The 27,345-nt window shown below is 36.0% G+C and overlaps 1 protein-coding gene across 1 annotated transcript in view; it reads left to right on the top strand.

The window, feature by feature from the left end:
- The window catches only part of CPS1 (carbamoyl-phosphate synthase 1), a 122,449-nt gene that overhangs the window by 64,433 nt on the left and 30,671 nt on the right, over nt 1-27,345 (top strand). Inside the window, exons 22-25 of the mRNA XM_080799079.1 lie at nt 16,411-16,552; nt 17,859-17,924; nt 18,586-18,649; nt 20,367-20,548. Of these exons, the coding sequence (XP_080655205.1) occupies nt 16,411-16,552; nt 17,859-17,924; nt 18,586-18,649; nt 20,367-20,548 (454 nt within the window). The remainder of the gene's footprint in view (nt 1-16,410; nt 16,553-17,858; nt 17,925-18,585; nt 18,650-20,366; nt 20,549-27,345) is intronic.

Here is a 27,345-nt window from a genome sequence, read left to right as displayed (position 1 = left end):
GAGCCTGCTGCCCCCACCTGCCTCTCTGTCTACTTATGATCTCTCTGTCAAATAAATAAATAAAATATATATTAAAAAAATAAAGACTATTTTTTAGAGTCACACAATTTACATTTGCTTATGTATTTTACAATATGCCATTTCTTAACTTTCTTGATGATGCACTGTCACTTGTTTTAATACCAGATGTATTTTTTTAAAAGAAGCTGTGATAGCAAGTAATACAAATGCTATTCTTATCAGAAGATCAATAACACTCCATTATGCTAATGAACAAAAATTTCTGTTTTACAGTTGTTAATCGTGCTAAAATTCTTCTAAAATCCAATAAACATCTTAACTGGCAGAGGATGAGAACATCATTCAGATTGATGGCCAGTCTATGATTTGTATTTACATACAGTCATCTGAGATGGAGTTCAGAATTTGACTCCTAAATGGAATATACCCATGTATTTAGTATATGTGAGTGTCCATGGGCTGGAATGGGGAAAACAAAACATTGTTTGTAATGAGGTTGGCATTATGGAAGTAACTGAGTTTTCCATGTCCGTGAGAAGGTGAAAATTATAGAAATTCCTTTCCTTGCCTGGTGGAGATGAACATGTGTCATGCTGAGGATAATATATGAAATCCCAGCCGAGTTCAGGGGCGATGAGACCTTAGACCAGTGTCAGAATAATCAACTCAGTGTCCAGGCTGCAAGTGCTTGCTCCCATCAGAACTCGGTTTGCCATCTCCAGTACACGAACATAGCAATGGCAGCCCTCGGGAGACTTCCAAAGCAATAGCCATTCTTACCAACTCAGGTGATAGCCATTATTCAGACAGCTTCCCCACTTGAGTTCACTGACTTTCTCCTTTTCCTCTTAAATTGTTTATCGTTGCCCAAGGGCAGGCTAGGAAAGTTGCCGGTTCTAGGAAGTTCCCCAAATTTATAAGCTGGTGTAGTAGCATTAATCGACCTAGAGTGATAACATATTTTATGGTGAATTTCTTTAGGTTTTGAAAAGTTTCTCTTTACTCAGTGTGATGTGAGTTGTATCATATAGGATTCCAATGCCTGTAATGCATATGTACTGGGATTTAGGTGTTTAACCTGTTAACTTCATGTTACTGGATCACTTTGCAGGGAGTTTAAAAAAAGTTCAGTCACAGTTTTTAGTGGAGCTGCGACGTTTGCATAAGCTCTGTCCATTGGCTTTCACAACTGAGCTATCCACATTTTAATATGTCTATTTTTCCCCACACTCTTTCATACATAATGCTACTCCCATATAGCATTTTCATAAATACTCACTACAAGAAAAAAATAAACTTATTTTGATCTATTAAAGAGTACAAAAACCTCACCTGTAATCCTTTCCTCCATTAGCATATAGATAGATTCAATTCAGGTCATGCAAATAAACCTAACCTGAAGGGCAAAAGTACAAGTATACCATAAATCAAATAAATCAAATGTCAAGTGTCTTCATCAGCTAGGTTCTCCTGATATAACTGATTCCCTAAAGTAACAAAAGAATGGATTTAAAATTATATCTTTTAATAGAGAAAACCAAATTTTGATTCAATCAAACAATTCTGAGTGCCTTCCAAGTGTAAGACAATAATCAGAAAATTTATTGACTACATATCAGTCACTGTTCATTTAATTTTTACCACAACCTAAGGAGATCAGTAATTATCCTGATTTTACATTTGTAAGCTGAGGCACTGAGATATTTAGCAACTTCCTTGCTATCACATACTAATAAATGACAGGTATGAGATCAAACCTGAGCCGGACTCCAGAGTTCAGGATGTTTGAAATTTCACTCCTGTGCTATATGTAAATATGTGTATATGTATACACACACACACACACACACATATGAATATATGTATGTATTCACACATATATTTGTACATGTATGTTGAGGAGTGTGGAAAGATGAATTAAACAGTGTCTGAGGGAAACAAGTTTACATATAATAGACACTTTCAATATAGTAACAGTAGTCAATAGAGGATGACAGTCCCATCACCAGAGAAGTAGCACTATGATAAAGTTTTCAACTATGTTAGTAATTTATAGACAAGTATAAGTACAAGGATCTCTCAGTTGAACCCCTTCTGCTACAAGTAAGGAAGGAAGTCAACTGTAATAAAGCTTGTTTATGAGCAGGGACTATTTTAGGACATTACACTCCAAACATTTCAATTTATAATATCAAGTTGGATTAGCAATTTTAGGTTGAAAGATAATAATGATACCTAAAAAAAAAAAAAAACCTAACATGAACAGGCAAGAAAAAAACCACGAGGGTGCCAATTACCAGGTCTGAGCATCTGCTTATCTTCTGCTCGTGTCTTTTTAATTTTTTTATTTCTTTATTTTGATTTTTGGGTGTTTTGGCTATTTCTGATTGACATATCAAAATGAATCTGTTGTCATCCAATTTAGAGGTTTAAGAATAGGGGATATGACCATTGTACAGTTTCCACTATGTAAGTATAGAGGGCTTAGATTTGGATCTATTTCTCTATTAGTTGTTAATATAAATACAATGTACTGTGGATTAATGTAAAAATTATCCAGTAATTGCTTTTGTCCAATATCCTATAGCCTTCTTTTTTTACTGTTTTAATTCTGACAATATTCTTTTCCTTCTTCACCGCCACTTACTGCTATATTCGATGCGGTCGGAAAGAGTAAAGTAACACTTTCGAGGGTCCTATTGTCATCTGAACATCCCCATGTCCGGTGTGATAAACCGTGTCCATTGGTGGGTGCTGAAAAATCATAGGTGTGCCTACTGCTTAGGAAAACAATCTAGGGCAAACCTGGTGAGTTCCACTTGGGCATTCAAGTGCTAAATTGAGCTCAGTAAAGTTGGCCATTTCCCTGCAGCCACAAACTTCTGGCAGATGTAATAATGCAGGTGTCACCTTAGCTGGAACACTCCCTTTGAATGTCCTCTCCTACACATGTTCGTTTCTATTGGCTTTTTATTTAAGTTGCTCATGAGGCATGGCAAAACCAGACAAGAACCTTTTGTGCTTATATTTGATTAAAGTTTTCTTGGGGAAAAGTGTCACCTAAAAGTTGTTAAAACTTAGATATAAGACAGAAAAATGTCAACACTTTGCTTTTTCATGATAATTTGTACTTTCTGATCGAAAAAAAACCCTAATAATGAAAAATTTTAGTCTTAAAGGGTATCAAATATAGAGATAATTTAAGGAAAGAAATATATATATTTCCTTATATATAAAATATAATTGCATGTTATAATTTCGATGATACTTTATTCTGGATATATGTTTGTGATACCATTGGTTGTTTTCCCCACTCCAGTCTGAACATGCATATATATACTAAGTATAGATGAATGTGGGAATGGTGATGATTGGACACTTTTGTGGAACCCATTGTCTTGATTTGCAGAAAATGAGTGATGTCCTCTCACCTCACCACCAATTCACACTATATTTCTGAGTCTTAGTTTCTCTCTAGTTAGAAACAAAACAAAATATAACAACACACAAAAAAGCAAACTCCATTCTTATTTTACTGGGAAGCCATGCAACTAAGATGAATATATAACATATTTTATGTGTGAAATAATTAACTCTAAAGGAAAATAATTTTATCAATTACTACATATTACCATTCTATGGTTTGTTTTTATACCCTAAATCACTTATCTAATAAACCACGTCAAGAATACTAAAAATTGGAACTTACATGAGAAAATTATTTTTTTCTATTTGAAAAAGGAGTATTACTGTGGGAATTTCTATGCCCCTGTGAACAAATGCCAAAAATAGACTTTATTTTTAATGTGTTTTTATGTTCCATGTGATAAGATATTTTAGGTGATATCATAGATTTGATGGGCCCCCATTAATTTTTTTTAACTAACAATTTATTGAATCAGATAGAATGTAAAAGTTTACATCAAATATTTAATGTTCTGAGAGTCTTCATTAAATTCAGTATTTAAATAGCATTTACAAATGTGTATTTTGAAAGCGTGAGAGAGAACTTGATTCTGGCATGGGCAAAATAAATGTTTTACTCAAAATGTTTCAGAGTGATATTTAGATAATTCAAAAAATAGATATGTATTTTGTGTGTATTGATTCTTAAATATTGATAGTTCAAAAAATCTTAAGTTGATTTAAAATAACATATACTCATAATTTGCATGTACCTATTAATAGTCAAGAATTAATAGATTATCTCTATGTCATTCTCTCAGATCTCAGCATGATGAGTTATGTATTTACTAAATGGCATTACTAAATGGCTTATTGGACCATCTACTCAGTCATTAGTATTTATTAGGTACCTACTATGTGCAAGGCTTGGTACTAGGTCAGTGCCATCTGTTGATGGATAATTGTTGGTCATTAACCTGTCTTCATTGAGTTTATAATCTGTATTTGAAGGTTAAATATATACTCATGGCTATACAGAAGACAGACACTTTTAACAGACCAACTAGAGGCAGGAACACAAATCCAGGAAAGTTAAATGGAGGTTAAAAACAAAAGCTCTAAGACCTCTGCATATGTTACCTCACATAAAGCGTTCATTTAAGAGTTCCTAGAAGGTGTGCCTCCCTACCTCATATTTTATAAATGAAACAATGGCTCAGATGTTTAAGTAAACTTTTTGAGATTTCAGAGGTAGTGCCCATTGGAACCAGGATTTAAGTTCAGGACTTGCGGAATCCAAGGACAGCATATATCCCTTCAATATGCGCCCCCCCCAATCCTTCAATATATCCCAATGCCAGGGGAGCCAAGAAAAGAGAAATTTTAAAACAGAATAAACAAAATCAGAAGACACTTTCAACAATATTGTGTGGTTTAGGGAGAGTAGAGAGCGAGAGAATTGAGCAAGTCTACCGAATTTGATGATCTGGAGGAAAGAGCAGGAACTAGACTCTAAGAACCAAATATGCAAGAAAAGAGAGGAAGTGGGTAAATGGATGAATTTTACTTAGGAAGCAACAAATCATGTTTGCTCTTATTTTGTTATGTTTCTACTATGTTTCATAAAAGTGAGAATCTTACTATAAAGAAATTAAGTCTATGAACAGAAATTAAAGTGGATATTATCTACCTATTTGTTCAATGTAGGTAGTAGTTGGAAGCACATAGTTTCATTTCAGTGTTCTCTAATTATTTGATGCATGTGGGTACCATCCTCCAATTAAATTGTACATTCCATTAAGGCAAATTGCAAATATCATGTCTTAATAGACTTTTATTATAAGCTTTTCTTAAGAGCTTTTGCTGATTTGTGTGAACACAGAATAAAGTTCACTATGCTAAGGCATAGCATCAGCTCCGAAACAGACACAAATGGCTTCCAGTTCTTTATTGATCATATATTTTCTTGAGCCTTGGCAGACAGTGTCTTCCATCAAGCAAAAACTCAAAAATATTTGTGTGATAATATGCCCATTAAATAAATGAATACATATTCTTGGTAGAAAATGAAAATCAGAATTTCTTAGTCATGATAAAGAAGAGAAATTGGAAAATGCATTTATAGTTCCTGGTTGTTTCAAGAGACCCACAGAATGATTACCTGAAAAATATATAGTCCAAGATACAAATTCACTGTGTTGGAAGACATTGTAAATCAGCATCTCCACATTTTCATTTTTTTAAGTGACTATATATTACTGATTAGGTAGGAAGACTTTGAATAAACTGCTTTCTAATAAAAGGGGATTTCTCTGTTTTAAATTATCAAATGGAGACATATATATTGGAAGCATTATAATACCTACATATGCATTATAAAATCTATATTGCCTGTAGACAATGAGCCAAAATTTTTATATTTTTTGATTAAAAACAAAAAACTACCCAGGTTTTCAAAATTGCAAATTTTCTTAAAAGTTGTTGTGAGAAACGTTCACTAATATTTACAAGTGTAGTGAAGGTTCTAATTTAATTAACCAGTGGAGAAGGTTAGGGCAAAAAAGGTATATTATTTATAAGAGATCTATATTTCTCTGTTGACCTTAAGGTGCATTTCCATTATGATACGAGTGGGAAATATCACTATTCTATTTTCGTGGATGGTGAAACTGAGTCAAATTGAGGTGTGTGTCATGCTTTCTGTCACAGCAGTCAGAGGAAAGTAAGGAATCTAGCCCAGGGCTTCTGCCTGCGGTTCTAATCACTAACCCTTTTCAAAGCTTCTTTTTAGAGATATGACTTTTAAATCAGTTCCTCCTTAGCTGTCAAGTTGTGAGCTGTGTGTTTTCCTGCCTGAATTGTTGACCCCACTTAGAGCAGAAGCATTGTAAGGGATGTGCCCTTCTCTGGAACCCTTGTGGGGGAAACACAGGGGCCTGGCAGGGAAAAAGCCCTGGTGAGTCACCTTTAAAAGATGTAAACAGAATTTTCAAGGGTATGTGGGGCTGGGATAAGGGTTTTCCTTTCACGTTTTGGCATATTTCAAATAGAAGACTGTCTATATAGAGGCTTTCATACATACACATATATTTTTTCTTTAAATAAGATGCGAACACCTTATCCTCCATGTTAATGCAGGTCAGTAAAAATTTCTTGAGGTGTACAATGGAGAATACATTTACACTAAATCGTCTGCCTCAGCTGTAGTGACAGAAGCTAGATAATCACTCACTGACCCCCAGAATTTTTTCACCTGCCCTTTCATACCTGAAGTCTCTTTATGGTGGCGCAGAGTCCCTGAGTCCGGCCTTGGAGGTGAAATGCATGATTTCTGTCCTAAGGAGTGTAAGGTAGTGGCCATGCCTCCCCACGGTATAGAAAATGCTTGGGTGCACGTGCTCTGCAGAAGATCAGTTGTGATTTGCAAGGAGAGCCGAGTACGTTGGCCCTCATGTCAGGGGAGAGCTACGGGAATGTTGCAGAGGAGAGGAGAAGTGGGAGAAATGCTGAGATGACGGGGCCGCATTTAAAGGACTTACCAGTTTTGTTCTGATGAATCGCTCCCCCTGCTTCTCTTTCTCCTCCTCTCCCTCTTTCTCCTCCCTTGTGCCTGCGCTCTTCCCTTCTTCCCCATGCCCTGACATCTACATTTGTGAAGCACTTATTTACCTGCTTGGCATTGTGCCAAACACTTCACAGATTTATCATTCTGTCTGATGGATAGGATTGCTTTTTCCGTAGAATTGGTGCCTGACTCTAGGTTTGGCCAGAGATATTTACTTAGGGCTGAAATAGGCGGTTAGACACTCTTTGCCAATGACACATAATGATGATAAAATCACGGCCATCGCCTCAGTGTGAACATGGCCGTGGTGATATTACACATACTGCCTCAAACCCTCCCCTACCTAATCCTACCTACCCTATCCTACCCTACCCTCCCCTACCTAGCCCTCTCCAGCCTCGCCTACTCTTTAGCTGATGGACTGTTATAATTGACCATCCTTTGCTCTAGGCAGCTTGAAGGGAGAGCTACTCAATTTGCTCTTGAGTATATAGTCATTAGCATGAAGTAAGTGAGAATTTTTGTTGTCCAGGGTGTTAATATTTATTTTTATGTCTTCTTCTGAAAAACACTCAGTGATAAAGATTTTTGATTTCCATGTAGGTAGTAATCCTCGAATTAACTGATCTAATGTGATGTGTTATCAGGAATTTAAAACTAGAATTTTTCCACATCCTCCTAGAAATGACTTTCCATTTTATCCCCCCCTTTCTAGAATGGGCTTACTTTTGCTCATGCAAGAACTAAAAAATTTGGTCAGAAATTATTCCTATGTATGTTACATTTAGCAAGAAAAAAATCTATGCAGCAGTTATCAGTAGATAAGATTCAGTTAAGTAATTTATTTTAATAAGATTCTAAGTAATAGTTTCTAGAAGTCAAAGAAGGTTATATATTGAAAATTATACTGTTGTTGCTTGGAACAACACATCTGGTAGGTGGAAAACTACTCTGTGGAAATAGGACTTTCTTTAAACAAAGATCATGGAGAGGTTGTAAAATATAGGACTTCCAAATAAATTTATTTGTGAAAGAACAAATTTTATAACATCAAAGAATGCTCATTTAATCTCAGTTTTCTACTAAGGCCTTATACAACATTTGTTTTTGTTGGATTTAAATTCTGGACATATAAAAAACCTATATTTTGGGAAAAGCCAGGATTTCACTTACTGAATACATCTTAATTTGGGGGAAAGGACCTATTGAATGGATTTAAAATTATAAGTAAATTTATTGATCAGAAGTAAGAGAAGCAGTATTCTATGGTATGCACTTTGCCCTTTAGTTCAATCTGATCAGGTGAAAGTTGTTTGGTAAAAACATTCTTTTTTGAATGTAACAGAACACCTTCTTATACAATTATAGACATGACTTACTACTGTGACAGGGTGCTTTCTGTTTGTTTTTTATCATTACCAAATCTTTGGCAGAGTACGAGAGAGTCACAGCATTTCAGCTAGGAATCAGTGAGATATAAAATGTGATTTATTATGGCTCAAAAATTACAATGAACTTAACCTATATTAGGTCATTTTCCCCATTATTATTACGTGGTATCCATAGACTATAATCATGATACTATAATCAGAATTATGTAAGTTGTTCTTACCAGATCGAAAATAGTACCATAGTAATTCTGGATTATTGTGATCACTAAAGATTGGCTAAAAAAAAATGAATGTTAAGATTCATGGATTAAAAATTACCTGCTTAAAAAGTATCTACAGTATCATTTGCTCATAAGCTTTTCTTCTTTGTTTGATTCTGTTGTTTTTAGTAGCCTTTAAGGTGAAATACAGTTTTAAGTGTCTGGTCCCTCGAAAGTCAACACTTGTAAGATTGTAGCATATTGCAATAGCGCTAAGTGGACCTAGATCCTCATAGATAATTTTCATGCTGGTGTGCTTTCCCATGAACACTGGATCATTGGGGATTGTTTGCCCTGTAGATGAGAGGTAAAGATCAAGGTGTTCTTTAATTCCTCCAAAGACCTCACGGCTATATAGTAACAAAGCATCGTGCTTTGAAGAATTAAGAGAAAATAGCGGTATTTACCCAATTGCCTAGGTCTCATCCTTTGCTTTTCTAAACATGACTGCTGCTTTTGAAAAACGTTTTTTGCATTTCTCTTAAGGAAAATCTTGCATTTCTCCTTGAGGGAAAAAAAAAAAAAAAAGATGAGAAGACAAATAACCTCTCCCCTGCTTGCATTATTGGGATTGGGGCATGGTCTTGAACCTGCAAAATGCCAAAAAGAATCCTTGAAGCCATGCAAGAAAGAGTCAGGGGGAAGGCTGACTGGGGGGGGTGGGGTCTCAGGGCAGAGAACACGAATCTTACTCTTTTTTCCGTCCTTATTAAAAGCAGGTGTCATTGCTGAGGATCAGGCCCTCATGCTTTTCTCAGCTTCTGCCTTTTCGGGGATTTTTAAAAAGAAGACAGTAATAAAATCGCAAGCCCATCCATCCCGTAATCGTAGGCCAAGTGGAGTGCTCATTTTCGCATTAGAGCTTGTGCAATCTGGAGAGAAATTTGTTTAGTATTACTTGTGAGTTGGTGGATCAGATAAAAGCCAGTCAAGTGGAAGAGAGGACTGTGTGAAGTGTGCTGGCTCCCTTGGTAATTGCCATGCTGCCGGCGTTCCTCCAGCCGGTTAATAGATTTCCCCAGCTCCTCTACGCCAGGTGAAAATTTCCTCATTAAGGGGAATTTATTCCATTTCCTTTTATCATTTATTATTGAAGACTAAGTGTGAGTGGAGGAAGTTGCGGAGATGACAGGGTAGAATTTTAAACAACAACAACAAAATCTACGTTGGAAGTCGGAGAGAGACAGGAGAAAGGCTCGTATTGTTTATAAAACCAGAGAACACACAAGAGACTTCCCGCTGTAGAAGCTGAGCCCTGCTGTCTAACCGTTAAAAGATTATGGCAGAGTGTGTAAAAGTCTGATTGTCTGTTTTTAAGGTGTTTTTCCCCCTCCAAAAATTTCAGAACTGTCATTTTCAGCTGCTAAGTAGAGAGGAACTGAAGATTATGAAAAGGCCAACATCACAGCTATCTGGTGTTTCTTTGTGTTATTGTTTAGCTTCTTTTATGCAATGAGGAAAGTGTAACCTTTGCAGAGTTTGCCCCTGAACTCTGAAGGCAAGGAAAGCTGGGAGGGGAGAGAAGAGTTACATATGTGGCATGTTTCCGAGAATGCAATAAAGATCAACAGAAACATACCAGCACACAGGCATACATACCAGATAACAGAAGGATACTTTATTGCACATATTTTAAAACTGTGTGCTTTTATGCAATATGCTCCGTTCAGCTGATCACATTCTTGCTTGGTATAATGCTCCCTTGATTTACAATATAATATAAATGGAGCATTCCCTATTGAGGCTTCAGAAGGCGTTTTGGAATCACAAATTCAGCATTTATACTTCTTTTAGTAATTATTCTATTTTGAGTTTGTTCCAAATTAAGGTTTTTATTTTCCTTTGGAAAAAGAGAAATAGTATAGCCCTGTCCCTAAAATAAGCTTTCATCTAACTTGATTTCTTTAAGAAAAAAAGAAAAAAAAAATCTCCCTCTGATGGAAGTTCTTTTTAGCAGACAAAATGGAGGCCAGCCCAACGTGGGCAGACAGAGATGAGCGCGTATCCGAATCTCCACATTGTTAGATGAGCTTTATGTTCACTTACGATTATTCATCTTGTATTTGACTCTGAAGAGGTTTAACCTTATCTAAATCACTGGCCCAAAGCTAATGAATCCTGTCTTCAAACTGTCTCTTCTTTTATTTTATTATAATGGGACTCAAAATAAAATTTTGTATCAGAACAAGTAGGGAATAAAGTCAATTTTCTTCCCTATGTAATGACATGCCGGCCAGCTCTGTGTCAGACAAAAGCAGCAGAAAGAGTGAAATATAGAGAGAGGCAACCAGCTTCCTGTCTTAGAGTTCGGGGTACCCCCCAGAATTAGGGTAGCGGTGAATGTGGGAAGGGATCTAATTTATCCGTGTCTTTGTAACTGCTGTGCTGGGTCAGGATCAACATGTATTAAAAAAAAAAAAAAAAAAAAAAAGAATTAGAAGAAGAATCAACATTTGTTTTGTCAGTGAGGAGGACTGAAATGCTTTACACAATTTCATGAACATGCCTGAAAAGTAGAAATTAATAACCAGAGAGATTTAAATAAAATACTACAGAAGAGATATCACTTTGAATTTTGTATGAACATACCTACCCAGTATTTGCATTCAAATTAAAAGGGACGAGCATGATTACATTCATATGCCATTCCGATTTAATACACCCTAATTTTCAAGATGTTAAAAAATGTCCTATCATGCTATTGATCTAGCTATTTGAAGATTGAGCAAAAGTTAAAAAGTTGTTTTGCGCTCACCCAGAAAATATTCTGGGAATCAGCTTGTAAGCATGCACTCTGCAAGTCTGGCTTGATAACATCTGTTATGGGAATCTCACCTGGTAAGAATTGAGGGGGTGCCTATGGAGAAGTAAATTTTCAGCCCCATCCTGAAATTCTATCATTTGTGATTCATTATTCTGTGTTACTGTTGCTCTTCTCAGGCATCCCCTTTAAATAATGAAAATTCTCTGGTGTGGAGATGCTATGGGGAGCAGTAATGATTGAGTTAGTCTTAGTGACAGATAGCTGTTTTTTGCCACCAGAGCTGAGCGCAGAAATAATTTACTTTACTTTTTTATGCATGAAGCCAATTCTATCGGTCTTTCTTTCTTTTTCCTTTTTTTTTAAAATTTATTTATTTGTTAGAGAGAGCGAGCACAGGCAGACAGAGTGGTAGGCAGAGGCAGAGGGAGAAGCAGGCTCCCCGCCGAGCAAGGAGCCTGATGTGGGACTTGATCCCAGGACGCTGGGATCATGACCTGAGCCGAAGGCAGCCGCTTAACCAACTGAGCCACCCAGGCGTCCCGCCGGTCTTTCTTTCTTTTCTTTCTTTCTTTCTTTTCTTCCTTCCTTCCTTCCTTCCTTCCTTTCTTTCTTTGCTTATTGGTAAGAGACCAATTTTATTTGGTGAGTGGAGGAAGATGATTGCATATTTGCTGGAGATGTCTTTATGTGCTCTATTGGACTCTTTGGTGGAAAATAATAAGAGGAATTATGCATATTTCAGCAATAGAAAAGACTGCACTGCTGAATGTGGACAAAACAAATGCAAATTTATTTCATCCCTAATAGAAACATGAGGAATCTAAGTGGTTTCTTTTTTTTTATTTAATACTGTTATTTATAATTTTCATTTAGAACAATGTAGCAACCTTTGAAGGATTGACTGATATTCCTTATAAGAGGAAATAAAAATAAATCATTCAAGGCAAGGGGAAAAAAAAACTAAATAGAAAAACATGACCCAAAGAGCTCAAGATGAATGTATTACTTCTGGTTATCTTTGGACTTGAAGAACTTGCATTTTTGCTACTCCCTAGTCATAATTACAGGTGTAATGGCTCTTTTCAAGGTGTATTTCCTAAGTGTGTCTGGATTGTTGCTCTATGGGTTAGGATTTAGTCATTTAAGCTAGTGTGGCTGCTGATATAGTAATATAATATGGGTTTTGCCTCAGATAGTTATTGCAATAATAAAGAAATGTCTTACTGAAGATCTGTTTATTTTTATATTTTTCTTTTACTGCTATGGCACAATTATGGGAAAATGTTCTAGCAAGTAGGTAGAAAAATCTAAGGGTAAGAATCGGCTTAATGTTATATGTACAGTATTTCTCCACCTAACTCAAGCTTCATACTTATGTTTTTAACAAAATTGCAGATCACAGAGAAAATGTGTAGCCTTTCACCATGCAGGTAAACATTAATATGATTTATCTTTCATAAAACTCACGAATATATTTATTTAAAAAGCACATCATGCATAGTTCTAATTGAGAAAAATGGCTTGTTTATCAAGTACTTCCACTTTGAGGCTGAATGCGCACTTGGCGCATAAACAAATGAGCAATTGATTTAGGAACACAATCTTGGCAAGAAAAGTGAAAATATACATTTCCAAAACAAATAGCAACAAATTCTTCTTCTGCTTTTGCCTCAGATTTTTTATTTTTTGCAAGAGTAAAGGTAAACACCAGGAACTTGGGTGTTTCAGAAGCCCTCGGGGGCTCAGCAGTCATCTCTTGGGTAAAGGCCTCTCCAGACTTCCCCGGTGGTAGCTGGGAGCGTTTCCCTTGAGCCCGGGGCTTCTCTTGCATACATTTCTCCTCAGCACCTCTCACATCGATGGCTTTTTTTTTTTTTTTTTAAGATTTTATTTATTTATTTGATAGAGAGAGAGAGATCATAAGTAGGCAGGGAGAGAGGGGGAAACAGGCTCCCTGCCAAGCAGAGAGCCTGATGTGGGGCTCGATCCCAGGACCCTGAGATCATGACCCGAGCCGAAGGCAGAGGCTTAACCCACAGAGCCCCTATCAATGGCTATTTGTTTGCCTCCTAATATACTCTGACCTCCCTGAATGTAGAGAGTCAATATTTTACCTCTCCGTCATTAAAATAAGTAGCGCAGAAACAAAATAAAATAAAATAGGATAAAAACAGAGAAGGAGGCAAACCACAAGAGACTCTTAACTATATCGAACAAACTGAGGGCTGCTGGAGGGCAGGTGGGTCGGGGAAGGGATAACTGGTTGGTGGACATTAAGGAGGGCACTTGAGGTAATGAGCGCTGGGTGTTATACGCAGCTGATGAATCACTCACTAAATTCTACCCCTGAAACTAGTAATCTACTCTATGCTAACTTAATTTAATTAAAATTCCATTTAAATTGAATGTAAATAAAGAATTTAAAAAATAAAGTAGGCGGCATAGAGCCTGAGACACAGCGCATGTTCACTAAGTGTTAAAGCACTGATGTAAGAATGACAGTGGGTGTTGCCCACCTTCACCATTCATAATTTCCTACTAACTACAAATCCTCAGTTTGTATTCTATACCTGCCATGCCCATCGTGGTCTCAAATTATTGCAGACACAGTTACCCTTGCCTACAGTACATCTGTCAACTCCTTCAACCGTAGAAAGCTGAACTTACTTTATGGCTCTGTTCTCATTCCTCTACTGCCATAGTAGGTCTCTACTACATCCACTCACATTGTTCTCTCTTTTGTCTGACCTCACATTGCACCCCATAGCCTGTCTCTCCGTAAAGTGTTTTGAATCGCTCCCTATCATTGCATTGTCTCAAATACTGTTTTGTATCTTCATGAGCAGCATGGCCTAGGTAGAAATTTCTGTGGTGATAAAATATTCTGTAATCCACACCATCTAATACAGTAACAGTAACCACTGGCCACATATGGCTGTTGAACACTTGCAATGTGGCTAGTGCTATTGTGAATCTAAAATTTAATTTAAAAAATTCTTAATGAATTAACATTTATAATTTAAATAGTCACATGTGGCTAGTTGCTACCATATTGGACAGCATAGTTCTAGAGCAGGAAGCCCAGTACTTTGCACACATAGCACGTGACTAATCATACTAAATAATCAGATTACATTCAAGAATTTGACAGAAAAATGTGTTGCTCTGGGAGACTGTTTATCAAACACTTGGGAAAATTAAAAAATCAAAATCAGAATAGAAAAAAAAAGACATTAAATATGTTGGGAAGAAATAATGAATTAACTGGAGAGACAGAAGGAAGTTTAAGTGCCATACAAAAAGCAAATTGACTGGGAAGGGACAGAGCTGTAAAACTCCAAACTAGGACTGATATCCAAAAGCCAGAGAAATAGCTATTAAATATACCAGCTTAATTCTCTCTTCTCTAAACTCAGAATATGAATTAATTAAAGAAGATTGAAGAATAGAATGAACAAAGTGCAATAGATTTAATTCAACTACATTTTATTAGCAGAATTTCAGTGAAAATATTTTATTTATTGTTAGGTCTTCTGAGAACATACTGTTATATTTTAATTTCATTGTATTGACTATCAGACTGTTATAATTGAATTTTATTGTATTGACTATTGCTTGAAATAGTTGGCCCATAGCTATTTAGTTAGATATACTTTTACAGAAGTATTTTATTCTTCTGTATCTTGGCTCTTTACAAATTATTTTTTGTATTATCTTTTGTATGACATTTTGAATTTTAGTTTTAAGCTGATTTCAATAATTTTGTCTTTTCTACAAAAGCTGTTGAAGTCCAATTTCCCTTATTCATTTAATAAATATTTATTGAATGTTGTGTGAGGACTAACCTGCTAAACTTTGGGAATGAATTGATAAATGAGCCAGATGTATTCTTTGTCATCATGGAACATGAATCTAGTGGGGAAAAAAAGTCAGGTTGGTGAATAAAAGCTAGGAAACATTAAAAACATTGGCAATATTGACATGCTAAGCGGTATGGTTCCAACTATGCTCCTGCCTTTAAGCAAATGAGTCAGTGAAGAGCCCAGGAAGATCTGTGAGTGAGAGCAGACTGAGAGGTCTTAGGGATGAAACTTGGCTCTAGTTGACCTATAAGGAGTGGCTGGGAGTTGGAGAGCAGTTGGGTAGGTTATAGGAATGTTGAAGTCGCTACAGGTGAGAGAAACAGCACAAATACAGTCTATACTGTGGGTGGGAAATAATCACAGAGAACGATCTTGTGGACATAGATACATAATACTAGTAAATAGAGACAATTTGTGGAGAGTATACCCAGTCTGATACAATGTTAGGATCCCCAGGTGAAGGTGATTCCTGAAGACCCTATATATAAAGACCTGGAGAGTAAGTCAGACATTAGAGAAGGAGCTACAGATTTGGGAATTATTGATTACTTATGATGCTTGAGCCAATGACCGTGGTTAAATTGAGAGGGAGAGAAAAGGTAGCCAGACCTTTAGGCTTAAATCTGGTAACAAAAGATAGAGACTTTGGGGGGAAAAGCACCAGTAAATAATTTTTTTTGCGAATTATAAAGTAGGGTGAGAAACAACCTATCAGAGCCAGAGGACGATATCTTTAAAGAATGAAACATCAAGTAGGTCATATGTTGACAGGTTGCTGAGAAGAAACTTGAGAAAAGTTTCCTACATTTAGTAAGAGGAAGGTCCATGATTATTTTGAAAGAGGAAGTCCATTAAGACAGTAAATGCAGAAGCCATTTTTCAGAAAGTAAGAGAATAAGGTGCCAGGGGTATGGAAGTAGGAAAACGCATGTTTGAAAAGGTCAGCTTTGAAAACACTGAACGGTTGCAGAGGCTGGACGATTTAGTGTGCTATTTAATTTGTACATTTTTAAAAGATAGGAGATCTAAACATGTTGAAGATGGAAAATAAGGATACTTTGGTGTTTTTGAAATTGAACCATTCACTGGTCCTAACTGTGTCTGTTCTAAACTTGAATTTCTCTTTTTCATTAAATCCTAGTGAGTCCATTACAGAAGAAACCCTGAAAAAGTCAAAGGAGATTGGGTTCTCAGACAAGCAGATTTCAAAATGCCTTGGGCTGACTGAGGCCCAGACAAGGGAGCTGAGGCTGAAGAAAAACATCCACCCTTGGGTTAAACAGGTAAAGGAGTTTCCCTTTCCTCAAGGGGCAAACATAGGCACCAAGTCATAGAGCCACTGCCAATAGAAAGAGGGTTGGAATTCAAAAATGATTCTACTTGTCTAATTGATGCCCATGATGCCACCAATTTTATTTAGCACAGGATTGATTTAAACTTAAAAGGGAAAGGTTGAAGGGGCACTGGGATGTAAAGGTAAGAGTGGGTACATGGTTTTCTCTGCCTAAATGAAAAAAAATTAAAATGACCTCTCCTTTACTTTTTGACCCGTGTGCAAATAGATCTGTGATAAGATAAATCCTTAGTGTAATAGAAGGACTTGAAATACCCTAGCATGGTGGCTGACCTCTTGAAAAGAATAGTTATCTCTTTTGGCACTAACTTTTTACAGGGTAATACTTTATTTTAAGTGTCCCATCATTATGTTCATTTAGTATTCATTGTGATAGGGTTGGGCATAATGAGCTCATCTAGTATTCATGACAATCACACAAGAACTTTCATAGGTGTACCATTGTGATTTTTTTTTTTTTTTTTTTTTACTTTAGTAGAGGGATGCTTTGGCTTAAAGTACCACCAGCTGGTTTTGTCCTTTAAAATCATTGACTTTTTTCCATGTGCTGAGGGGGCACATGCATACCCTTTGGTCTCAGGTTTGATGCTGAATATATTCTATTCAGCAATTATCTTTCTTCCTTCTCACCTGCCTTACACTAGCCTGCCCTGTTGGCCCTGAATTCTTGCTCACTAAGCTGAGCTCCTGGCCTTTGAGAACTGAATTGATTTACTTTTTCTAAATATGTTCAATGAGACCTTGTCCCCTCCCCCTCATCCACAAGCTTTAAGGTATTTTTGTCATCCCATTGCTTAGTGCCATAGGTAACTTAAATCCTATGCATTAATTTGCAAACCAAAACCATTCTTACATACAGCTCATTTTGCTCTGATTTGAGCTGCTTTAGATATCAGTCTGAGTAAATTTTCCTGGTAACCAGTTAACTATGACCATTGTGCTTTGTACATGAAAAGTACTGCTGTAATCAATCAGTGATGCTCAGGGGTGTGTATTGTTATTTATTGGTCAAATGATAACCAGATTATATCATTGTTCCTCCACCTAATCTCATTTTCAGAATTAGGCAGTAATTGAATTGTACCTAGCTTTTTATCTGTCTTTGTATCTGACAGTAAGAGGCATTAAAGGAATATGAATGTAGCACAATTTTTTTTTTATTCTTGAAAAAAATACAACAAAGGGAATAAAATCCCAATTTATTTATTTATGTATTTATTTATTTTCTCTTGCAGATCGATACACTGGCTGCAGAATACCCATCAGTAACAAACTACCTCTATATTACCTACAATGGTCAGGTAGGAACTGCTAAATTGTATGCAGCAAGCTCCAGATTTAGTAAATTGTCCACATGGGGAAATACAATTTTTGTGTTTTGCTTATCTAGTAATCTTGGTATTAAAGGTGACATCAGGGGCGCCTGGGTGGCTCAGTGGGTTACGGCCTCTGCCTTCGGCTCAGGTCATGATCCCAGGGTCCTGGGATCCTGCGTCGGGCTCTCTGCTCAGCGGGGAGCCTGCTTCCTCCTTTCTCTCTGCCTGCCTCTCTGCCTACTTGTGATCTCTGTCTGTCAAATAAATAAATAAAATCTTTAAAAAAAAAAAGGTGACATCATGTGGGTCAGATGTGATAATGTCTTTCCATACTCAGTCTTTTCAGATGCCTAAAGATGGTGAAATCAAACAAGTAAATTATAATAAGAATAAGAGTTATATGAACATACAATTATGATGTGTTCTTCCGGCTATTTAATTAAAACAATATTGAACTTATTTTCTGTGACTAAACAGAGCTTATACATTATACTTACAAGGTCCCAGAGACTAGTAGAGGATACATGTCTAATAAGAGGAAGAATGAGAAAGACAGACACAGTGGCAGGACAAAGAGTTTAATTAGATTGAAGAATAACACACAATAATTTCTATGTCTTTTTTTTTTTTTTCTTTTCCTCTTCAGGAGCATGATATCAGTTTTGATGACCATGGAATGATGGTGTTGGGCTGTGGTCCATATCACATTGGTAAAGTGATAACATATTTCCATAAGACTTTATAGTTTATATAGTACTTTTCACACATGTTCATTCTATTATTCTAAGAACTGTGTAAAAGAGATGCTGTTATAATAAATATTTTGCAAAGTAAGAAAAAGGTTCAGTTGGGTAAAGCCCAAGTTGGTATGGCTATTAAATGATACATGTGGGACTCAGATGCAGGTCTCAACTTAATTCCTTCTCTTGTTTCACCATGTCCTCCTTTTATGTTTTTATGCTCATGAACTAAATTGAGCCTCTCACTGAAGTTGGGGAATGAATTACACTCTGACCTTTTATGGTCAGGCACAGTTTTATGCAATGATCTATATTTGTTCAACAACTTCGTGTATCAACCAGAAATTACATTTGTAGGTGAGATCTGGGAATATATGACTTCTGTTGATATCAAATGCAAAGAGCTTTTATCATTGGTGCATAGACAGAGCATTATATTATTTAATTAAAATGTTCTCAGCAGAAATTGTGACACCTCACCCAGTCACTTAAAATTAGACATTTAATAATGATATAATAATCGTAATTTATAGTTACAAAGTGTATATTTAAATAGGCAATGATATTTCTTAACAAGTGTATTTAACATTTAGTCTTGCAAGTTATTCTAGTATAGAAATGATGAAATACAGAATTTAAAATGTATGTAGTCTTACTCTGTTACTTTAAACATAGTTTATTTTAGGTTTTACAATTAACCAAGTGCTTCAGGATATGCTACTTCAGCAATCTTTGCTCAAATCTTAAAGTAGGTCAAAAGTGTTTTTATCTTTACCCCTTAGTTATCTTATGGCCAAATGGCCTGAATACCTCCACCTGGACTTACCTTTCTCTTCTGTAGAAATGTCTCCTTCCCTATTCAAATTTTGCCTAATTCCTGTAGCAATTATGCATTACCTTAGGACCCAGGGAAGACTAGCTTAGCTAATAATCAAGTATATACTTAATTGATAGTGAAAATTAGCATGGTACTATTTTTGGATAATTATCATTCTGATAAGAATTTTTAGAAGACAGAATCCTAATGCAAAGGATTAGTACAAATCCCAGGACTTTCAGTTCTGTGGCGTCCCAGTAGAGGTGATATTTTGAGGTATTTAGGCCATTATTGTACTTCAAATTACTTTTTAGAAGGTCACTCACTCTGCATGGGGTGGCCTTGCCAAGTTTAAAAGGATATGCTTGGAAAGGACAGGATTTTCCAATCAATCAAGATATGTCAGAGCTTTAAGGCACTTCAGGGATCATTGGGTCTAGCCCTCAGAGAGCAGAGTAAGTGGAATAACTAAAACAAGAACTCAAGTATTCTCATCACTAGCTTGACTCTTTTTGTGTCCTGAGGTCAGTATGTTCACTTTTTGAGTTCTTTTTTTGTAAATGAGATTTTAAAAAAATCATTACAGTGATCTCCCATTAACTTTGAATTTGAATGTTTCAAATATGGAGATTACTTATTGCAGAACTTAGCATACAAAACAGCCAACATGTCATTGTTGTTTAATTAGTCCCTGTTTTTCCTACTATTATTGTAGCGTGCATAATGTATCTGAAATTTACATTTTGGAGTTTTAAAAATTGCAAGGAAAGGGCATTAGCTTCCTTAGCCTTAGCAATATCTTTCTGCTGGTCTTTGTGTTGTAACTTTGGGTTTCTTTTACCCCTCTTCCCAATCTCACCCTCTCTGCAGGCAGCAGTGTGGAATTTGATTGGTGTGCTGTCTCCAGCATCCGCACACTGCGTCAGCTTGGCAAGAAGACAGTGGTGGTGAATTGCAACCCTGAGACTGTGAGCACAGACTTTGATGAGTGTGACAAATTGTACTTTGAAGAGTTGTCTTTGGAGAGAATCCTAGACATCTACCATCAGGAGGTAAAAAGAGAAAAAAAGAGAAGAAAAATATATGCAGTGCATACTTTATAGACGTAGATGTATGTATGTAGATTTATGTTGTAATTCCCCTTTGGAGAAAGAGCTGCCAGTGTCTTCCACTGTCTAATTTTGTAGTGAAACTAAAAAAAAAAAAAAAAATTTAAAAAATTATCCCAGCCTTAGAGTCTTGAGGCCCTGGCACAGAGTGATTATTTTTTTCTTTCTAAGCATTCCAACTAGATTGAAACCCTTCTTTTGGTAACATGTGCCAGACATGTATTAACTAGTACAAGACAATCCTCCAAAATATTTTGCAGAATGATTTAATGGATCATCTAGACGTAGAAGAAGCCACCTCTCTCTAGTTTGTGTGTTGTGACAGTTTAATAATGAACGGTCCCCAGAGGAGAGAAGTCAGTCGTTCACAAATGACTAGTTAATTCTGTGTGGTTCATTCTGTGTGCCGTCAGATGAAGCCATTAGTCCTCAGTTTAAGACGGAGGACTTAATTCCGAACGATTTTGGTACTTCTCTATGTTTCTCTGGCCGTTTTCCCACCCACACTCTTGTGTTATCGAGAGTATCTTCACTTGGGATTGTTATGACCACAGGTTACTATAAGTCTGGAAGACAAGTTAAAGTCTTACAGTTAAAAAAATAACTACTGGTAGATTTCAGGGTGATGTCTAGTGGTTGAGTCTTTTCATGTCATTGCAGTTAATTCCCTACTATGGAGAATCGTTCCTATGTATAAAATACGGTCACTTAGGGAAAAAAAAAAAAACTGAATTAGGGCCACAATACTTAAGTTCAAGCTTTGACTTGACAATTCATTAATTGTACAAATTTCTTAAATTCCGTGTTTCATATTTTTGTTGTTGTTGTTGTTAATGGACCAGATGTGTGTGTATCTGTGCTACATACAGGTATTGTGAAGATAAGGAGATTTGTGGCTGAAACCACATGGGAAAGTGTAAATTTCAGTGTTAGAACATGTAATGATTTTATTGCCTTGAAGAAAAATAGACAAACTTCGGATGGTTATATCATCATAGTTGTCCATTTGAGACTGACACACTTATCTTTGGATATAATGAAATTGAACCCTTAGGTAGAATATAGACAAGTTTTAGTTTTGTCTCTGACATGGTTTTTCTAATAATTTCTCAAGATTCATTTCACGTGAGGGTCAAAACAAGTACATTCTACAAATATATCTTGAATTTCTTTTAAATACCAGGTTCAGCATGACAGGAAGCTGTAAAACCATGTCCCTACCTTCAAGACATTAGAATAATATTGGGACCCATAACAAAAATAAATGAAAAATTACATAATTATTTAAAAAATATTAACGAGGATTACAGGAATTGCAGTGAGCATTTTACACATAATTAATTATTTCCCCATGAAATGGTTTAAGATTAAAAACTTCTACAACTGCCTTTGGATATGGTTATACATGGATATTAATGAAATCCTTTTATAGTAACTGAATTCAGTATGATGGTAAAAAATAAATTGGTTCTTCTTTGAAACTAGTTGACATTTATAGTGCTACTATGTGTAAGATATTTTTAAATGTTACATTGAAGAATATAAGAACAATATTCCATTGATGTATTTGTTAGACTATCCCACAGGAAATATTATATTAACACATACACATGTCATACACACAGTACATGTGTGTATGTTTCCTTTTTTGAGGTTGTTGTGTATCTCCTCACAATCTCCAGGAGACTACCATAATCCAGCTTTGGGTATCCCTAGTGATGCTAAAGGCACTGAGACATTCAGTGGTAAATCTGCAGAAAATTGGAAGCACATCTAAACTTGCTCAAAAGCACACATTTGAGTCACTTTAGAAAGGCACTAGGCTACATAGCTACATAGGATGGGAGAAAGTATGATGAGTCTCCTGGTCCAGGTTTCTTGGTTTAGTTCAGGACCTACCCTCTTTCCATGGCAATAAGGATATACTTCTAAAGAAAACATGAAGGGGAGTCAGAAAAGTGACATGCATCGTGAATAAAGCAGCCTGGCTCAGTTGGTAGAGCATGTACTCTTGATCTCAGGATCATGAGTTCAAGCCCATGTTAGGCATGGAGGCTACCAAAACAAACAAACAAACAAACAAACAAACAAAAACCCAAAAAACTTAGTTGGAGGTGGAATGAGAGGGGATTCTTATGCTAAAATCTCCTTCCTACTTGTTCTCTTTTTTTAATAGAAAATACTACAGTGATATATTCTTTTGGCTGCAGACATTTTTTAATACTTTATAAAGAGCAACCCTTTAAATTCAAGTCATTCAGGGGCGCCTGGATGGCTCAGTGGGTTAAAGCCTCTGCCTTCAGTTCAGGTCATGGTCCCAGGGTCCGGGGATCGAGCCCTGCATCGGGCTCTCTGCTCGGCGGGGAGCCTGCTTCCCCCTCTCTCTCTCTGCCTGCCTCTCTGCCTACTTGTAATCTCTCTCTCTCTGTCAAATAAATAAAAATTAAAAAAAAATCTTAAAAAAAATAAATTCAAGTCATTCATTACTTGTGATTGTGTAATGGATTCTACTCCTTGAGAAGAAATTTACATTTTAATTTTTTTCCTTAATTTTGGTGTTGAGTATGGGGAAGTGCCAAGAAAATGAGAAATTGGTATCTACTATCTAGAAGGCTTTGATAGATAATATTTTGCTTAGTTCATAATTTTGGCTAAGGCACTCCTTATAAGGGAAAAGATGTTCTCAAGTTATTTTGAGGTATAAGAGTTGAAAATTATTATATTGTTTATGAAAGTTGCAACATTGTGTTTCTCTTTTATTAGATCTATTATTAAATCTATTTTCTAGGGTTGAGTTATGCAATAATCTTTGCAGGCTATGGCAATGAATAAGAATCACACAGATCAGTGGGAACCTGGGTGGCTCAGTCAGTTAAACAGCCAAACTTTTGATTTTGGATCAGGTCATGATCTCAGGGTCCCAAGATCCATCCCTGGGTCAGGCTCTGTACTCAGCAGGGAGTCTGCTTGGGATTCTCGCTCTCTTTTTCTCTCTCTCTCTCTCCCTCTGCCCATCCCCCCACTTGCTAGCACACTCTCTCAAATAAATAATTATTTTTTTAAAAGAATCACACAGATCCTGTCTTGTCTTTACATTCCGCTTTTTTCCTCTGGAGACTCATGGTTTGAAAAGTTGTATAAAGGAACATTTACTTTCTTCTATATCCTGGCCCCGTATAAGACCCATTTCTCATTTTTAAAAAATTTCTTCATGAAAAACCAGATTGAGTCTAAAAATGCCAGGCAGTATACCTGACACCTTATGATGTCCCTATCTAGTTTGAGTCCTTCTTAATTTTTCTTTCTTTTATAGTGAATAATTTACTGGATCATACCCACATAAAAATGTACTCTGATTAATGATATAATTCTTCTATTTTTAATACCTTATGCTATATGTATATACATATACAATGACACCTCTGTAACACAATTTGAGTTAAATGAATGAATGAATGAAAATCATTAATTAATGGTAAACACAACCCATTAGGGAATTCATGGCTCTAAACTAGAATTGGGTTTCATTCCTAGCATTTGATTTAATTGTAATTAAATACAATCTTAAGGGTCTGTCTAAAGTGTTGAAAATGTTTTACTGAAATGTGAGTTACTAAGATCATAAAGCACAGTAAAGATAATAAATCAATCTCATAGATGCACAAAGAATAAAGTTTTGTTAATTAGAGATAATATATGAAATTATAAAAGTTAGGGCCATCTTTTAATGAATTAAATGCTATTTTGTTAGTAAGATAAATTTTTTCTCTTGCATTCTGTCTATAATGTATCATTTAATTTGCCCATAAAAATAAGGACAAACCAAAGTACTAAAAATACATTTGTGTTGTGATTGTACTTGAATACTGTTTCAGAAATACTCTTGTGTGGTATTGTCTGAGCTTAGTGATACCAAATTAAGAAAAATAAAATAGGAAACTAAACTGAGTACAAAGATAGAAACAAATCCAGGTAAAATCAGTGGAACTTTAGGACTCTGATGGAATTATTTTCAGCCAGGTATTTAGGGATCTATGAAACCAATCTGAATTTTAGAATATTTTATGTCAGTGAGTTATTTAAAACTATTTAGGCTTAAGTGAACATTATGGTAATAATGATAATTTACCCATGTGGGATACTAAGTTCTTTTACTAAGTCCCTGCTAGTTCTGTGCTTGGAGTTGGGGCCAATTTAAGATGAATTCTTCCCCAAAACTATCATATATTAACTTCATCCTACAAACATATTCTTTGTACTGATTTCCTTTTGCTGTGTGGGCAAAACTACACTACACCATCCACCATTACTCTAAAACGTCCTGTGGATGTATTTGTCTTTCCAGCAACGATCTTTATTTCTGGAGTCAATGATGAGAATGGGGTTTTGCAGAGGAAGTTTTTCTACCACTCTTCAAAAAAGAATATTTCAGAAATAGCTCTCTTTGCAACCTCTAGCAATAATGACCCTTGAAACCAGGCAGAAAATAATTATCTTAAGATTCGAAGATTCGGTTTATTATTTAAACATAACCGCTTTACAGTGTGGAGAATTGAGTTCAGTACTGGCTGTATTTGCTAGATTAGAAATATGGGCAAGTCAGTTCACCATCACTGAGCCTCAGTTTCTTTAGCTGTAAAATGGGGAGAGTAATAACTGTCTCAGAGGAATATAGGGAAGGTCAAACAGATGGTGAAGGGCAAAGAGTAATATCCTTAAGGAATAGTAGCAGATTACGTTATTACTGTTTTAAAAGTTGCTAATTTGTTGAAAAAATAAAAAACAATTTCATAGAACATTTTTAAAAATGTTCGTGTATTTATTAAAGACTTTTCACTCAACTTTGAGCTCCCATTTAGTGCGATGGTCCCCAATTTTTGCTCACAAGTTGATATTTCTTTTTAGAAATTATATTGAAGTGCTTCACGTGAGAAATCTTTGTATGCATTTAATTGAGGAATTAGTTTTTAAGCCTCTAAAATATTAACTCTGCTAATGTACTAAAAATAATAAGCAAATAAAAATATTATTATAGTACAAAGAATAAATCTTCTTAAAGGTTTTGCAAAGATGTATATTGAATATGAGAAATGATAAAAGCACTTATAAATATGCAGAACTGTGGATTATTGTTTTCCATACTGTTTACAAGGCATTTAAGCACTCAATTGTGGGGTGTTTGCTTAGGCACTACTATCATTGCTCTCATCAAAGACAAATTAGCTTTATCCCTTTTAAGACTATTTCAGAATTATTTCAAATAATGATAAAATACATTTGGTTAATATCTATTACTTCAGCAGTTCCAGTATTCATTAGTAGGTTATTAAGGCAAATACAAATTATTCCAAAATCAGTGGTCTATCAGTTATAATAATGTTTTCTAATATTAATAACAATGTCTTATTTATGCACTTACAATGTGTAAGGCCTTTAATGTTTATTATCTTATTTAACTTATATAGTAACCTTGTGAAGCAGGCATATATTGTTCTAATTTTGCAGACATGAAGACTAAATGTTAGAGGGAGTTTCACAGAGACAATTAAGATGGGACTTTTTTCTTTTGAAATTCAGAAATTTTTCTTTATTCCTTTTATATCCTTAAGCTGGAATTCTGTTTCAACTTCTTCCTAGAAATTTCTTCCTATATTTCTATTAATAAAATATATTTATCCATAACAATATCTTACATACACATTGAAATTTTAAAAGTTTACTTCATGAGACCTTCAGGCTGTAATTGTTACTGAGCCACCATAGTAGTTTTTATTACCATGGTTATCATTCTATAACTAAAAGCAAAATATGATGCATTCTAGTAATTACTAAAAATAAAAAGTGAACATTTATCGGAAATGCTTTTTTTTTTTTAAGATTTTATTTATTTATTTGACAGAGAGAGATCAGAGTAGATAGAGAGGCAGGCAGAGAGAAAGGGAGAGAGGGAAGCAGGCTCCCTGCTGAGCAGAGAGCCTGATGTGGGACTCGATCCCAGGACCCTGAGATCATGACCTGAGCCCAAGGCAGCGGCCCAACCCACTGAGCCACCCAGGCGCCCCGGAAATGCTTCTTTTAATGAAATGGATGGGGCTTTTTCTTCTTGATTGGTGCATGCACCCCTGGTTGATTATGATGTATTCCTGGAGTGAGCTGGGACTCAGCAGTTTTATTTTTTTATTTTTATTTTTGTTTTTTGATATGTACTTTTATTTTTTAATCTGGAAGTCTTGACTACTAATAGAAGATTAAGGTTAAAGATTCAGATCCTGTTTTCAGGGCAATTAGTAAGGAAACAGGGACTAAAATCAGTTACTGGGTACTGTAGACAAGAGCCAAGGCAACAGGAAAGGAGAGAGGATGTGGAAATGGGAGGTAGGATTTAGACTGGGCTGCAGTGTAGAGATGGTGGAGTTGAGAGAAGGGGGAGGGGAAAGGAGAGAAGCAGCAAAAGCAGGGGAAGGTTAAGTGGGCAGAAAGCTTGCTAGTGGGAGTGCACGTAGGTGCGGACACTGAGTAGGAGGTCTTCTTGGTGCTGAGAAGAAGGGTGACAGAAAAGGCTGGAGACTCTTCATTGTCCTAATGATGGTGATGAGTTTACAACTCGTCCTGTAGGCGTAGGAAAACTTTGGAGTGTCCAGTATAGGAGTGACTTGGTGAATCAGTTCCATAGGATGATTCATCTCAGTGAAGGGCTGGGCTGGAGGGCAGCAGGAGAGGTGAGCATTAGGAGGAGAGAT

Source organism: Martes martes, assembly GCF_963455335.1.
Source record: "Martes martes genome assembly, chromosome: 3".
Lineage (NCBI taxonomy): Eukaryota > Metazoa > Chordata > Mammalia > Carnivora > Mustelidae > Martes > Martes martes.
This window is presented reverse-complemented; position numbering and strand designations above follow the sequence as displayed.